Source organism: Centroberyx gerrardi, chromosome 22, assembly GCF_048128805.1.
Source record: "Centroberyx gerrardi isolate f3 chromosome 22, fCenGer3.hap1.cur.20231027, whole genome shotgun sequence".
NCBI classification, from domain to species: Eukaryota; Metazoa; Chordata; class Actinopteri; order Beryciformes; family Berycidae; genus Centroberyx; species Centroberyx gerrardi.
Window position 1 is genome coordinate 13,835,702 of NC_136018.1, and position 17,053 is coordinate 13,852,754.

Sequence of the window (17,053 nt, forward strand, 5' to 3'; positions counted from 1 at the left end):
GAATCTGTATGAGTATGAAGCAGTGCGGGAGCAAGTGTGCTCAGTTCAATTTCACAAGGTAAATACTGGCTAAAAAAATGTAATCATGCTTTGTGCAGAGCTGCAACCTAATGAAACACAACTCAGCCCATAGTATGTCTTACATTGTCCCTTTGCACTGTATGGGAGGTGCTGTGCTTTGTGCATGTGTGTCGGTATGTACTGTGAAAAACTGTCATTATGTCTCTGCATCAATGTCACAAAGACAATTAATTATACATGGGTAATTATAGTGTTTCTGATGACACATATTAAATGTTACCTACTGTCTTGGCAGGTGAGCGAGGCTGGTTTCCCTGTGACACACATGTCACACACATGCAGTGAGTAGCAACAAGGACGACGTCAATCCATGAAGGGAGAGGCAAGCAAAAGGAAAAAAAAAATAGAGAAGAAAAGAAAAACAAAACAGGCCAACCAAGAGAGAATTGAGCAAAATCATGCAAAATCATAGAAAACAATATGGCAGCGAGCTTTAATAAGGAAAAAATGAACAGAAAAGACTGCAGCATTAAACGACTAAAATGAGGCAAGATTTATAGTTATATGCATATATGAAGTGAGTTGGAATGCTAAAAGTTAACAGTGTGAACTAAATGACAGCAGGCAGATGGTATAACATCTACTTTCAAGGCCATTAGAGCAAATGAGCCACTGTGTAGTGAACACTAAACCAATCAAATGCTTGATGAGAACCATATTGATTGAGAGATAGAGAGAGAGAAAGAGATGATAAAGAGAGAGATAAGCGAATAAGAAGAGGCAAAAAAAGAAAAAAAGAAAAGAGCTCCCGGTTGCACTCCCCCGATGTGTATTTATGTGAAATCATATAAACAGATCATCCAAACAGATCATATCCAGCCCTAGTTTGTTTTCCTTTTCGCTTTTTTTTTCATCAAATGTTGTAAATAAAGATGGATGGAATTTAAAGTCGTACTCATTTTAGATTTCTGGCTTGCATTCTCATTTCTCCCTCACAACCTTCCCACAGCCACATCAATATCAATCAGAGAAGTGGCAGAAGATGTTCAATTACAAGGCAGAATCAAGGCAGCTTCAAATCAGGCAAAGTCTTGACTTCAGCTCCCCCCGGGGCTCTCCTCGCTCTCTCCTAATCTCTGGATCAAACCCGAAAAAAGATCTGTCTCTCTTTTTCTGGGGGTCAGAGGCCAAATCTAAACCACTTCCTCTTACCGGCCCGGGTCACTTCCTGTGTGTCACACTGTAACCCTTCCCGAAGCGATTGAGGATTAGCCAGGGATTAGAGATCAGATATGAGAAGGTTTTGTCCCCTCTGTGGCTGTTGTTAGATACAAGGGTCTCGCCTCTCTCTCTCTCTCTCTCTCTCTCTCCCCCTCTGTTTAAAGAGCTGTGCCTGTATGCAGTTCACACACACACACACAAAGCAGATCCCGTCTGAGCCTCCTCCTGTCTCCCTACGACAGAAAACCCGCACAGAGCGCGCCACAATACACACATGCAGATGAGGCGATGGCTGAGGCGCGGTCTGGCAGCCATTCCGGCTCTGGTTTCTAGCCCCTTTCACCTCTAAATGAAAGCATAAATACACTGAGAGGAGAATTGGCATACGATAAAGTGAGGATGTGTCGGCGTTCGAATCAGCAAAAGTGATGAGACGATGAAATTATATTCTAAACGGGGATCAGAGGGGTTAGGGCTATCGCATCGGGATGCCTGATTGGAATTTGGAACTATCTCCTTCGGGCAGAACTGTTTTTTTTTCCCGAGAGATAGAAGGAGGCCTGTGATCCGCCTCAGCACTTTTCCCTTCTCTCCGCAAATCCCTAAAACTATTTTAGCCCCGGAGTTTGGTTTTTTAGACTATTGACAGCTCAGCACAAAAGGCAGAATGAGATAGAGAAGTGAAAGCGGGCGATAGCGGGAAATACCGCTCAGGTCCTCTTCCATTTGAACTCCTGATGAGCTTGAGAGGCATTGTGTGGAACGGCAGAGGGAGCCACGAGGAACAAACCTGACTTCTATAATGAGGATGTAAAATGGAAAGGCATTCTTGGCGTGATAATAAGGGCTTGATCCATACACTGTCTAATAACTGATACAGAATGTGTGTGTGTGTGTGTGTGTGAGAGAGAGAAAGAGAGAGAGGCGATATCCCCTTTGTGCGATAATAGGGTGTTAATCCAAAAGAAACGTAAACGCTTGGCTCAAAGTAGTGAAGCTGAGCACCAATGACCTCTCTAAGTGAATTAAGTTAGTTTCAGTCACACACCCTCACAGCCAGTGCCAAGGCTGAGCAAACCTCTAATTTGACTTCATTAAAATTGAACCTCTGATCCCCTATATGGATGCGTTTGCGAGCATGTGCGTGTGCCCGCATGCGTGTGTGCGATTAAATGGGCGATGGGCGTGTATGTGTGTGTGTGATTAACATTAACTTAATTAACACTGGCTGAAGCTAAGCTAGGCAGAAGCCTCTTAAGAGGGAACACAGAGCAATGAGTTGAACCAATAGAGGCTGGTACATCTTTAACTTAGAAAACAATCTGACGTCCTCGCACAGTATGTTTGTATCTGAGGTATTACTGGAAATACAGCCAGTACAGAAAGTTTTTTAATTAACAATTCAATCCATTTATGATTACACGGATGCACTAATGAGTTTGCTTTCTACACATAAGGGCTCAGTATAATTATGGTGTGTTTGTCTCTGTGTGTGTGTGTGGGTGTCCTTACAGATAGGGGTTGTTAAGTTCGAATTGCATGGATATGTGTGTGTGTGTGTGTGTGTGTGTCTTACCCACGTAGAGCTGACTGAACAGCTCTAGCCTCGTGTGTCCCTGTGCAGGGGCAGGCTGAGACGCCCGATAGGTCAGATCCAACTGAAGGACCGCCTCTTTCACATTCCGCTCGGCCATCACGCGATGCCATTGGTCGTCGTTCAGGGGCGTGGCCGAACGCACCGTTAGCTCCACCGGTCCGTTTCCAACGTCGAAGGAGAAGGAGACAACCGTCGGAGCTGCAGAGAGAGAGAACCAATTCACATTTAACATAAGGGACCAAAACTTAGTCATGAGCCAACTAAAGACATTTGTTGACGAATTAATATGATTTCAAATGATATCAGAAATTAGACTTATTTTATGAAAACTGAATAAGACTGGGACACGCTGGAGAATTATCGGGCCGATTTACAGCAGATTTTCCCATTCCGACAATCGGAAGCAAAATCCAATCTGAGGCTTTGTTGGGAACGATGGTCGGCAAATTATCTGATAGTGTGAGGGGTTTACAGATCCAATCTAAATCACACGATCGACTGGAAGACTGATCTGAGCCGCCCAAATCATATCAAACATACTTGATATTTACAAAATCTGCGTGGGTCCTGAACAAGTCCCAAGAGACCGTTTGGTGTTACATTAAATCGTTCCTGTGAGATCATAGTTTCTGACATCAGTGACGAATCAGGAGTCAGCAGGATAATCTCAGTTATATCATTTTGTAGCTGGTACAACATACTTGCCTAATTGTCTACTGTGAGCATATTTATGACTGAGAGACAAAATAAAATCAGTGAAATCAGTCATTATGTGTGTGATGCAATGCATTTTCAAGATCAGTTAGGATTGTTATAGTCTTCTAGTGTGTCCTGAGCCCAATTAGCATCAGGTAATTTATTTTAAAGCATTTCAGGATGAATCACTTCATATATCGACATATCAAGAGGGATTCCATTCCCTCTTCCAAACTGACACCCAAATCACCCCCCTAACACACACACAAACACACACAAACAATTTTTGCGGTGTACAGCAGTGTACTCAAAGCTTTCACTCGTTTATAAAACCACATGAAACAAACACAACTTTCTAAAAACCATAAGTCCCTGATCTGTCATAGTCCACTCTGCAGGTAAATATGCGTTGTTCAATTTCTAATCTAATGGCTCATTTGTTTCGAGGCCATTCATTTGGCTTGTATAGATTTCAGCTTTACAATACGCGACTGCTCACAGCGTTGGACAGGACTAATCTCAGAGGCAGTCGATAGACGCCAGAAACTGTTGGTTTTGCATGGCATGAGGTTGTGTCGCCCCCGCTGTGATACTCTTTATCTGTTTCCATACTTATTTGCTGTGCTTGAGTTTGAACTTTGTGAATTTGAGAGGGAGAGAAAGAGAGAGAGAGAGGGAGAGAGAGAGAGAGAGAGAGAGAGAGAGGGAGAGAGGGAGACTCATAGATAGATGACAGAGAGAGAGAATGTAAATGAGTAGGAAAAGGGAGACAGAAAAAAGAAACAGAGAGGGGAAGATGGCCTTGTTTCCCTGCATGATTAATTTTCATAATCTAATAGAGAGTGGGTTTATGTGTATGTGTGTGTGGGTGTGTGCGTGTGTGTGTGTGTGTGTGTGTGTGTGTGTTTGGTGTTAAGGCAGTTTGAGGACGTTTGAAATGCCCTCAAGTTTATTGCAGCTCTGAAGTTTAACAGCCTAGTATTTCAGCAAACCAACAGGGGGCAGTGTTATACCTTTCATAATCACATCAGGTCAAAGAGCAATATTGCACTGATGTTTTTGAATTTATGTGTGTATATATGTGTGTGTGTGTGTGTGTGTGTGTGTGTGCGTGTGTGTGTGTGAGAGAGAGGGAGAGAGAGAGCCTACCACCTGTTCAGTCCAGCTGTTCTAGCTATAGCATGTGTGTGAGGTCACTGTGTCTGATGCCTTCTCACCTTTCCACAGGGAACAGCGATCAATCAGTACACTGATCACAGACTGTGTGGCGTGTGTGTGTGTGTGTGTATGTCATGACAGAGAGGGAGAGAGAAAGAGAGGGAGAAAGAGGATGTGTGTGTGTGTATGTATTCCTATCTCCTATTGTACCTCAAGCAGTGATGCATTGGTAAAAGTAAAGATAGGTAAACTCAGGTAACTGATCTCCACAAGAGCAGAAACCAGCAATATGCTTTCCACAGTAGAATTAATTCTTGAATTTTCTCAGAAATATTCTATTTTAATGTTACTTACATCAGTCTTACACTACTCACCATAATAAGTAGATAATATGTTGTTATGAAACATTTGTTTCCGACCATGCATTGTGATTGGACGAGAGGCGTTCCATGAGTGCTTGTAACTGCAAAATATGAACTTTATCACTTGAATGGTATCACTCCGCCTTGAGCCATGAAAGGAATGAAGCAAGCAGGGATGTTTATTGCTTAACAGGGAAATAATTTTTGTTGGCGGAGGAACAAAATAAAATTATTAAATTAAAAAATGTGTAAATGAGTTGAAATAAAAGATCTAAGACTTTTTCTATGCACACAAAAGGCTTATTTCTCTCAAATTTTGTTCACAAATTTGTTTAAATCCGTGTTAGTGAGCACTTCTCCTTTGCCAAGATAATCCATCCACCTGACAGGTGTGGCATATCAAGATGCTGATTAAACAGCATGATTATTGCACATTATGTTCCTTGGGCTGGTCACAATAAAAGGCCACTCTAAAATGTGCAGTTTTATCTTGAAAAATTTTAGGCATTGAACTATGGATCTCACATGACTAGGGCTACAGATATGCATTTTTTGAAAACCAGTCAGTATCTGGTGTGACCACCATTTGCCTCATGCGGTGCGACACATCTCCTTCACATAGAGTTGATCAGGTTGTTGATTGTGGCCTGTGGAGTGTCGGTCCACTCCTCTTCAACGGCTGTGAGAAGTTGCTGGATATTGGCAGGAAGTGGAACACGCTGTCGTACACGCCGATCCAGAGCGTCCCAAACATGCTCAGTGGGTGACATGTCTGGTGAGTATGCAGGCCGTGTAAGAACTGGGATGTTTTCAGCTTCCAGGAATTGTGTACAGATCCTTGCAACATGGGGCCGTGCATTATCATGCTGCAACATGAGGTGATGGCGGTGGATGAATGGAACGACAATGGGCCTCAGGATCTCATCACGGTATCTCTGTGCATTCAAATTGCCATCAATAAAATGCACCTGTGTTCGTTGTCCGTAGCTTATGCCTGCCCATACCATAACCCCACCGCCACCATGGGGCACTCTGTTCACAACGTTGACATCAGCAAACCTTTCGCTCACACAACGCCATACACGCAGTCTGCCATGATCTGCCCGGTACAGTGAAAACCGGGATTCATCTGTGAAGAGAACACTTCACTGGCGTCTGGCACTCCAAAGTGCCAGACGCCATCGAAGGTGAGCATTTGCCCACTCAAGTGGGTTACGATGACGAACTGCAGTCAGGTCAACACCCTGGTGAGGACGACGAGCACGCAGATGAGCTTCCCTGAGACAGTTTCTGCAGAAATTCTTTGGTTTTGCAAACCAACTGTTGCATCAGCTGTCCGGGTGGCTGGTCTCAGACGATCTCGCAGGTGAAGAAGCCGGATGTGGAGGTCCTGGGCTGGCGTGGTTACATGTGGTCTGCGGTTGTGAGGCCGGTTGGATGTACTGCCAAATTCTCAGAAACGACATTGGAGACGGCTTATGGTAGTGAAATGAACATTCAATTCACGGGTAACAGCTCTGGTGGACATTCCTGCAGTCAGCAAGCAATTGCACGCTCCCTCAAAACTTGCGACATCTGTGGCATTGTGTTGTGTGATAAAAACTGCACATTTTAGAGTGGCCTTTTATTGTGACCAGCCCAAGGCACACTTGTGCAATAATCATGCTGTTTAATCAGCATCTCGATATGCCACACCTGACAGGTGGATGGATTATCTTGGCAAAGGAGAAGTGCTCACTAACACGGATTTAAACAAATTTGTGATCAAAATTTGAGAGAAATAAGCCTTTTGTGTGCATAGAAAAAGTCTTAGATCTTTTATTTCAACTCATGAAAAATGGGAGCAAAAACAAAAGTGTTGCGTTTATATTTTTGTTCAGTATAGTAAATATAAAAGCAATAACATACTCAACACTGTGCTACTTGGTGGGTTTTGGCACCGGTGTGCTGCAGTCGTAGGAAAGACCAATAACCAATCCATTCCTCCCTTTCATCCACCTATCACCCTTATCACCTTCCTTCCTTCTGTTTACCTATCCTTCACCTCCTTCCCCCCTCCTGCATCCCTTCCATTCTGCTTTACTCCCTCTCTTTCTTCCTTCTCTGATTTATAAAACCTGTTTGTTTTTTCCTTCAATCCTTCTTTCTCTCATTCCATTCTTTGTTCATTTGTCTGCTTGTTCCTTCATTCCTTTCTGCCTTTCATCCACCTATCCTTCCCTCTTCCTCCTCCTTCCTTCCTTCCTTCCTTCCTTCCTTCCTTCCTTCCTTCCCTTATAGGCATTACTATTTCCACTGGGAAGAACTGCAAGGACACCAGAAATCATCTCAGCCTTGATGTGCTGAGTGCATTAACCTATAAGATAAATCTATGAAAGGACTTAAACACCCAACTACAGACAATGCACAACACAACAGCCACACACACACACGCACACACACACACGCACACACACACACACACACACACACACACACACACACACACACAGTCTTACTTAAGTCACTTTTGGGGTATTTAGATAGACTTACATTCATTTCCTGGAGACTTACCCTAACCCTAACCACTACTTGCCTAAACCTAACCCTAACCCTAACCTTAACCTAACCCTAACCTTAACCACTGACCCAAAAATCAGCTTTTTACCAATTGGGGACACGGCTTTTGTCCCCAATTGCAAAAGCCGTCCCCAATCAACTGGTCTTAAGTCTGGTGTGTGTCCCTGAAAGTGACTTAAGCCATACGCACGCACGCACACACGCATGCACGCACACACACACAGAGAGTAAGCACTCTGACAGGCTTTAGTAAGCTGAATAAATGGTGTCTGTATGCATAGTGCAGGTCTGCAGGGCAGGGAGGGGCGACATCAGTTATTCTAAATGCTGAACAAAAGCATATATCAGAATACTACTATAGCAACGCTTAGCGGTGTGTGTGTGTGTGTGTGTGTATTGGTGTGTGTGTGTCTGTGAGCCCTTGTGTGTTGTTTTAGTAGCACTATAAAGCAAGATGGATGTCCTACAACTTTCTTTTTTATACTGCGTCCACAGGCAGGAATGAAAACTAAAGTGCCCTCAGAGCACACCCAGCTTGTCTCAACCATTTGCATAGCAGTGATGGATGTCATAAGTGTAAGTGCGTGTGTGTGTGTGTGTGTTTTAGAGAGATATACTACCATCTTGGCCTGGAGAAAATCCAGCAGAGCTTTCTATTTTGCTATTTGTTTTTCTATTAATCTTTTAATATGGAGGCTGAAAGAGCCAAGTTCTAAATTATGCGTCAGCACAGCATAACCAAACAATGATAAATAGTGAAAGAGATTATGCATGTGTTAGTGTGAAAGATCAGTGTTTGTGTGTGTGCGTATGTGTTTGTCTAATGTGAAGTTCCACTTTGCTGTTCATTCATTTTCAGATTGCGAGCAGTGTATTATCTCTTCGATTCCTTTCTGTTATACTTGCTAATTCTTTGTTGTTTGTCTCATTTGCTTTGTTAGCCTTTCACTCTGCGTTTTTTCACTCCTGAGACGGCAGGAACACAGCCTGGTCCATTTCAGTAGGAAAGTCTATTTAAATACTGTACTTGCCAAACTGAGCGGCATGGCAAACCTGCTGCTTTTGAGGCTGAAACAAGATTTGAAGCAATTCCTCTAAAGCTAAGCCCCTCTCTGTGACAAACAGGCTCTTTAAATAAAATGTATTTTGAAATGATTATAAAAAATAACGTTGCATGTGTACAATGCAAAGACCTCAGTGTGTGTGTCTGAGTGTGTACGTGTGTGTGTGTGTGTGAGAGAGAGAGAGAGAGAGAGAGAGAGAGAGAGAGAGATTAAGATAAAGTTCTGACAGTTGTCTGAAGAAGAAAAATCTTAAATATTTTAGGACTTTTGGTTGGTTGCTTTGTAGGATTTCCTCCTTGGCCGATAGCCAGATGCTGTTGTAACAATTTGGAAAGACATCCAGCAACTTTAAAAAAGCTAGAACTGGATACACTAGTGTTAAACTTTGGATCTAAACTTTGTGTCTGACAGGTCCCCACATAACAAGAGCAATAATACAATTTTATGAGCCTGCATCTCTGGGTGTGAGAGTAAATTTTCTCAGTTGGATCACAGGCAGAAAATGTTTATAACCTCTGGGCTAGGCTATTACTGAAAATGCAGCCTCTTAAAGACTCAAAGCATCACAAATACACGGGCCTCTGTCCATTGAGCCACAGAGCAGCACAGAAGTTAGTTTCTGTATTTAAGGAATTTTCCATCTGTCTTTAAATCCTGTTACCAACAGTCCACTGAACGCGGTTCTGAAAACCTTCTGAAAGCTACATCTGAAGTGTGTGTATGCCTACATCTAAGGATGAAGACTCAAAATTGAATAGTGTTCCCCTGATGGCTTTGGGACTGTTGAGGTCACAGTAATGTATAACCTGTGTGTGTAGGCGTGCACGTGTGTGTATATGTGTGTTTCCCTGCTTTGAGCTCCTGCAATGGCACAGCAATGCCATCCAGGCCTAATGCTAGTCATTTCATGCCCTGACTGGATTGCAGCAGATACAGTTTTGCACCAGCGAGAGGGCAGAGATTATGTGTGTGTTTATGTGCGTCAGTGTGTGCATGTGTTTGTGTATGTATGTGTGTGTGTGTGTGTGTGCAGGCGAGTTGTGCTGTGCTTGTGTGTCTACCCGTGTGCTGTGGGGCAAAATGCGAGGCTAAGATGATAGCAAGGGAGAGGAGAGAGGAAATCGATGTGGGGCGTTTTGAAAGCCCGGGGAGAGACACACACACACTCCCTATCTCCTCTCCCCTGCTGTGCAACCATGACAAACTAGATACTTACTGTATCTGTGTGTGTGTGTGTGTTTGTGTGTGCACGTTTGGAAGACAAACACCAGCCCCCTTTGGCCAACATCACATTACACTTGCATGTATAGTGTCAGTACAGTGTTTTGCAAGGATATATGTGTATCTGTGCGTGTGCGTGTGCGTGTTTGACATTGTACACAACCTAGTTTAGCTGCAGGAAAGAATTGGCAAAGAAAACAGAAAGCTTATGGGGCTATTAGGCCGTTGCAAACCAGCTTACATAATGTCATTCACTGTAATGGCTTCAGAGAGTACTTTGGCTCAAAATAGCGTCTGTCGAGTTGGTGTCTGTTCACTGGCTGGCATTCTGACACAAAATGGTGGGTTAGGCGCACCAGCAGGAAATGGTCGGCAAGGCCTTCTGGAACCAAATGTTCAAATCCCTTTGAATTCCAATGAAATGCAATTAGCCATCTATCATACCATTGATAGCCGTTCCACGCCAATAGCCCACTTCACAATGCGGCTCCGCGATTAAATTGAAGCCCAAGATTTTAACATTCTCGATCAGAGCGGCTCAACGATGGCCGCTGGGATGTTAATTTGAGCAGCTGGAACATGATCATAGAAAACCTGCTGCATGAAATGTCAATCATAAGCCTTGAAGAGGCCTTAGAGAATGTGAAATGGGGATTTTTGTTTAAGAAAAGTAAGAACATAAGTAGGAAAGCGAGAAGTCAGAGGGGTTATGTTAAGTAGCTGCTGCTTACTATGGTATAGATTCTCTGAAGCTGACCAACTGTATGTAAAAAAATTCCAATAATTCCCAGCATCTAGGCTAAGCTGCTGCTTTTTTGGGGTGGGGTGCACTGCACCCCACCCCAAAAAAGCATCAACAAACTCTCTGTTCTTCTCTCTCTCTTGCACACACACACGCACACACACACACACACACACACACACACACACACACACACACACACCAACTATTTCAAGCCTAACTGCCACTATAAGTGGATCGCTTGAAAATAGTAAAATGTGCACAATACTACGGAGCTGTAAGGCAAACACAAGTTGTGGAAGCAAGATGCGTACTTCTAGAGCGACATTGTGGTGATTCCGCTTTAATTCATAATTTGAGTATGGACATAAATTATCATTTTCTTGCCGCAACACACTTACCATGGACTGAAAACAGCCGCTCACTTGTGGCCGAAACAGCCCCAGTCGATATGTCAGAACTAGCCAAGTACCCGGAGCTACTGTGGGGAGTCGCTTTTGGCGCGGTCTTTGGCGTCTCTCCCTGCGGAGAGCCCGTGGTGGCTCTGGCTGAGGCGAAGCAACAATTTGCCAACCTCTCCACACAGCCTCAGCTGCTAAAGTTAAATTAACTGGATGGACGTTAAGACAAGGAAATAACTGTGTTCAAACCAGGACCGCTGAAGACCGGGACGTCTTGAAAGTCGGCTCATACGTTTCTCCGTTTTGTTTTTTATGCCACTCGAAGCGGAGAGAGATGTGCAGTGGGAATATGGGCTCTGATTGGTCGACTGACAGTCAATGGTGCTGCTGGACTGATCCCAAAAAAGGACGACCTACCTACACCAAACCCAACACATGTGTGTCACTACCAGTGGCTTGCTTAAAAATGCAAAGCTGCCCTATTGCATGGTAAAACTTTCTCTCTCCTCTATGTGTATAAGGCTTGTGTGACTGGGTGTTTTTTTTTTTTATCTCGGCAGGAGGCTGCATGAGGATGCACGTGTTTGTTCACCTGACTTTTTAAATGTTTCATGTGTGTGTTTGTGTGTGTGCGTGTGTGTGTGTGTGTGTGTGTGTGTTTGTGTGGGGGTATTTAGGATTAAACCTGAGAGATAAGAGATGTGAAGCAGCACATGCTTCCCAGGTGAGGATGAGGGAGGATATTTCCTTGTCTCCCATTTTGGTGTGTGTGTGTGTGTGTGTGTGTGTGTGTGTGGTGAGGGTTCTTGGTAAGCCATGGAGTATTTTTAAGTGATTCAAACACACAACAAAAGCTCCTATTGTATGTATGTAGAGAGAGAATTTGTATGTGTGCGTGTGTGTGTGTGTGTGTGTGTCTGAGAGCTCTTGTTTTGTCCCCCTAAAAATGGGTGATTTGGGTAAACAGAGGTTCATAATGGGCATAATTATTGCACACACCAATTACCTTAAATAGGGGATTGTTCTGCCTTGCAATCACACCAAGTAGTGCACCATAATCAGGAAGGAAAGTGAAGATTTTGACTCTTGCTGTGTGTGTGTGTGTGTGTGTGTGTGTGTGTGTGTGTGTGTGTGTGTGTGTTGACAGGTTGCTCCCAGTGCTCATCATAGCACGGCTATCTAGACTGCTGGATTAAACCTCACACCAGAAAAGATAGAGAGAGAGAGGCAGAGAGAGACAGAGAGAGACAGAAAGAGTGCAACATGACTCACACACACACAAAAACATTTTCAGACACGTCTTACATTTGAGCTCCAAGCGTATGAAGTCGGTGTTGCCCAGGTTTTCCAGGAAGACCCCGTAGGGTGCGCTGGTCTTGAAATAGAAGGAGATGTCAGCGCTGGTCTCGCCCTGGAAGGTGGCAAAGTGCAGGTAGGAGGACGGGGTGGTGAATGACGCAGCATTCCAGTAGTTGCCTGGGGAAAAAAAACAACAACACATAGAAACCAATCGCAACTCTGAACAACAGTGTTAGCAGCAGCCGTTGGAACCGCCCCATCCTCCATCTCTCCACCACCTATCCTCCATTAGCACTGTAGCAAACACTATAACCCATTCTGATCTGATAAGCAGCAGAATGAATTCATTGTATGAAGGGATTCATTTCAAATGCATCCATTTTCATTTCATTCCAAAAAGCTATTCTATCTATTTTGGATAAAACACTGTTATCTCATGTCCGTTGTTTAATCAGATTCATTGAATATTTCCATTGTAAAAATGATTTCATCCTTTCAAACGTGTAGCTATTTCCATGCAGAGGTCTTAATGTAACCCATAATTTCCGGTAACTTCGATAATATTCAATAGTGAGCTCATCAAATCAAGATTAGGCCCTAGAAGGAGAGCGTTTCTCTCTTTCTAAATGGGGACCTGCGAAGGGGGAAAGGGTACAGGGAGAAAACGTTGCAGGATTTTTGATAACAACTTTTCTAATGACTTTTGAATGAAGCGAAACCAGCAGCTGCTAATGAAGACAAAGTAGTGGCAAACTAAGCAGCTGCTGATGAATTATCAGACTGTGGTTGATGAAGTGACTTTTCTGCTTTCTCCTCTCCTCTTTCCATGTCTCTGTGTCTCCCTCTCTCTCTCTCTCCGCCCCCTCAAGGTGGATGAAGAGGAGGAGAAAGGGAGGAGGAGGAGAGCATGAAGAAGACAGCTGGGAGAAGAAGAGGAAAGAGGTCGACAGGCAAGGGTGAGAAGACAGAATAGCGGAGAAGGGGCAGTGAAGGGGAGAGGAGAGGAAAGTCAGGGAGAGGGCAGAGGAGGAGGAGGAGGAGGAGGAGGAGGAGGAGGAGGAGCTGCAGGCGTATGGAGGGCAGGAGGAGGAAGAGGAGGAGGAGGAGAGCAGTGATGGTAGGGTGAGATAGAGGAGGAGAGAGAAGGTTGATGTGGGATCAGCTGTGTGAGATCGCTGCGATGCTTCTGAGGATTGGCCTCAGACCCTCCACCACAACCCTGGAACACAACAACACTGAGGCACTGGGGAGACGCGTACAGTGTGTATGTGTGTGTATGTGTTTGTGTGTATGTGTGTGTCTGAATGTATATGGATGCACCCATATGTGTTTGTGTGCGAGTTTGTCCCCATGCGTATGTACTTGTGTGAGTGTATGCCCGAAACTGTAGGTATGTACAAGTGTCCATGCATGTTTGTGTGTGTGTGTGTGTGTGTGTGTGTGTGTGTGCGCGCGTGTGTGTGTTTGTGTGTGTCTCCTGGTTCAGTGTGATAAGCTCTCCCCAGTGACAGCACTGGGCTCCTCCCCTCTCCCCCTTGCTTCACGTCCTGTCACCAGGGGCAAGGGCAGATAGCGGCCAGACACAAACACACACACACACACACACACGCACACACACACACACACACACACACGGCCACCTACTGATGCTGTCTTTGTGATTAGTGTGTTTGAAGTTGGAATACTGTTCATTTCTCAATGGGAGGCCCAGCCAATTATTGACCAGGGTTAATTCAGGACTAAACACAAAAGATGCCCGCAGAGGCCACAGATACACACACACACACACAAACACAGACCACAACACAACACACACACACACACACACACACACACAGACACCTACACACACACACACATAAATACATACATGCACACAAAAACAGTAAAAGCTCTGCCAGTGCTGTTCATGAAATGGTCAAATTGTATGTGTGTGTGTGTGTGTGTGTGTGTGTGTGTGTGTGTGTGCATATGTGTGTGTACATGTGTGGTTGTGTGCATTTTCTGTACATAAGGTCCATGGAGGTTTTCTCCTACCTACAAATGGAACATCACAGTAAACACAGGAAATTGAATTCTATAGAAAGGGAAAGCAGCTGCATGTAGTCCGTGACCCTCTCAGACGCACCACCACTGCCTGATTATAAAGAACGTTTTTATGATTGCACCATGTTCAGGAGCTCAAAGGCACAGTAAATGATGGGATTTTATAAGTGACCACAAAAATAACATATTGAATTGTGCTGAAATGCTGGGTCAAAGCGTATTCAAAACCATTTAAGTATGCTTTGAATGATTACACACAAAACAAATTTGCTCAGCCTATTTGGAAGCTCGAATGGTTATTATTGTGTATACATCAGCAGTCTTTATACCAATTTGTAATGTTAACATGACATATAATTCCCCAACTGTAAGTAAATAACTCTTTTTGTACTGTGTGTACATTTGATTACTGAATGAGACCTTAAGAGCTTCTAGCAAGAGCGTAAGAAGTTGACAAAGACATGGAAGGACTCAAGGATATAGAAATACAGACAGGAGGCGAGTCGTGCTTCAGAGAGAGAGAGAGAGAGAGAGAGAGAGAGGGAGGGAGGGAGGGAGGACAGGAGGAAAAGAGGGAAGGAGGAGGTCGGGGACTGGGGGTTCAGAAGGGAACCATGGAGCGAGAAGCAAAAGAGGAGAACAGAAAGAAAGAAGGGTGACAGAGATTGAGTGTTGGAGGGAAAACAGCGTTAGAGGAAATAAACGCGGAAGCCAAATCAGAAACCTGATTGCCCCTGTGCCAGATCCACAGATGCAACTGGTTGGCTAGGCTCCGTGGCACATTTATCACTCGCATATTGAAATGTTTACCAAACAAATGTCTCAAAAATCCTGTTCCAGCACATACGCGTCTTTCCAAACACTACCCTACCGATGTTGCACACATTAGCCTGCTAACAGTAGTGAGGGATAATTTATGGTTTAAGGCAAGGCATTGGACAAATTAAGTTTATGCCATGAAGCTATTGAACCAAGCTGAACAAGATTGATGTGAGTTGCATGTGAACAACCACCGTCTCACCACATCGGAGTCCTACTTTGGAAGACATCGTTGACAGGCAGCTCCTTCATGCATTACAATAACCTCCTGTGTGCCATCACTGTCTGTTAACGCAAAGTTTCCTTTATGCAGCTATATGTAGGAGACATATATATTCTGAGTGAGATCAGGTGCAAATTATTTCCTCTTTTTGATCAGAAACCAGAAAACCATTTAGCAAAGCATGTAAATGACTAACAATGGTCGCTTCCAAGACAGGCTGCTTTCAAATGGAAGCTGGAGTGGTTTTCTTGACAAGCCATTTTTCCTCTGTAATTGGTTCTCAAGGTGATTCCAACGTAGAAAATCTAATTTTATCATCATCTCTTCTCCTGGGTGACCTTGGTCTCATGCAGTTCCTGTGGACGATGCGGCCGAGCCAGGAAAGCCTCAGCATCACTGTCAGCTTCTCTGCTGCCTCCGTTGCTGAGTTAGTTGATTGTTAGACTCTTGATTTACTGGAGGACTTTTTCCTAAGTATATTAAGGTTTTTTTTGCTTTTTCTTGCACGCATGCAAGCACACACACACACACACACACACACACACACACACACACACACTCACACTTGAAGCTTCTAACAAAAGTAAGGTCAGGGGGAGTTTCAAAGTGAACATGGTAATGATCGATTGATAGACAATGAAAAGCAATTCTTTCTACTTTCATTCATGTATTCATTTCTTTTCTTTTTTCTTCCAAAGCCTAAAAAGGCTAGATGTGTTATTATTTCTTTAGCATCTTCTATTGCTTGGCAATGGCCTCTGCCTCCTATTAACAGACCTGAGAGAGTTTCTACTATTTTCTTCACAATGGATACAGAGTGTAGGATGAAAAGGACACACTGGTGATTGGATGAGAGGAACAGAATGAGTTTGCAGCATGTAATAATACGTAATTCACTGTGCACCCATGATCCACATGCTGTTCAAGGATACACACATTACGGCAATTCACATTAATCAACATCAGATTTGATAGCTTTTTTGCACTGGGCTGGTGATTATGATACAGGAAATGACCATTCTGACTCACTCATTGCAGCACAGTTTCATGTGCCTTATTTGCACTGTTTCCAAGGATGATTAGTGCAGCTTTACGACACTTAATTTCTGCTGCACATACAGCATACTATATTATTACTGAAGGGTGTGCATGCTTCTATTTGTCAGTATTCCTACAGTTTGAGTGAAGTCAAAGGTGGTAATAAAACATAATTTTTAAAATGGCAATCAGCAGTGTTGTTACAATGGACGTTCACAAAACTCTCTCTTTCACTTGTTTCTTACCTACTCTAAACTATCTTAGGTTTTGCTTGGCTCATTTTAATCATTAGCTAACCTTTTTTCACTTGAACAGGTGAAAATGGTTTGTGAATTGGTGCTATCGTCACATAATCCAATTTGTGGTGGAGGAACGTAATCTTTACATTATTCGCAACATGTAATCTGCATTTCAGAGTTTATTTTATGAGAAATTTCATGAGACTGGGTTGGGCTGACCCCCACCAGAGCTTTCTACCCTGCACCTCGCTTACTCTGTCTCCCTCTCTATTTCCAACTGTCTGAGTAAAATAAAAAATACTAAAGGCAAATGAACTCCCCGTCCACCTTTTAAAAGCAGATTTTCA

The 17,053-nt window shown here is 43.6% G+C and overlaps 1 protein-coding gene across 1 annotated transcript in view; it reads right to left on the reverse strand.

Moving 5' to 3' along the window:
• Positions 1 to 17,053, reverse strand: part of cntnap2a (contactin associated protein 2a) — a 332,210-nt gene that overhangs the window by 31,942 nt on the left and 283,215 nt on the right. The window contains exons 18-19 of the mRNA XM_071919513.2: positions 12,348 to 12,518; positions 2,819 to 3,037 (exon numbers count right to left, since the gene is read on the reverse strand). Coding sequence (XP_071775614.1) covers positions 2,819 to 3,037; positions 12,348 to 12,518 — 390 coding nt within the window. The remainder of the gene's footprint in view (positions 1 to 2,818; positions 3,038 to 12,347; positions 12,519 to 17,053) is intronic.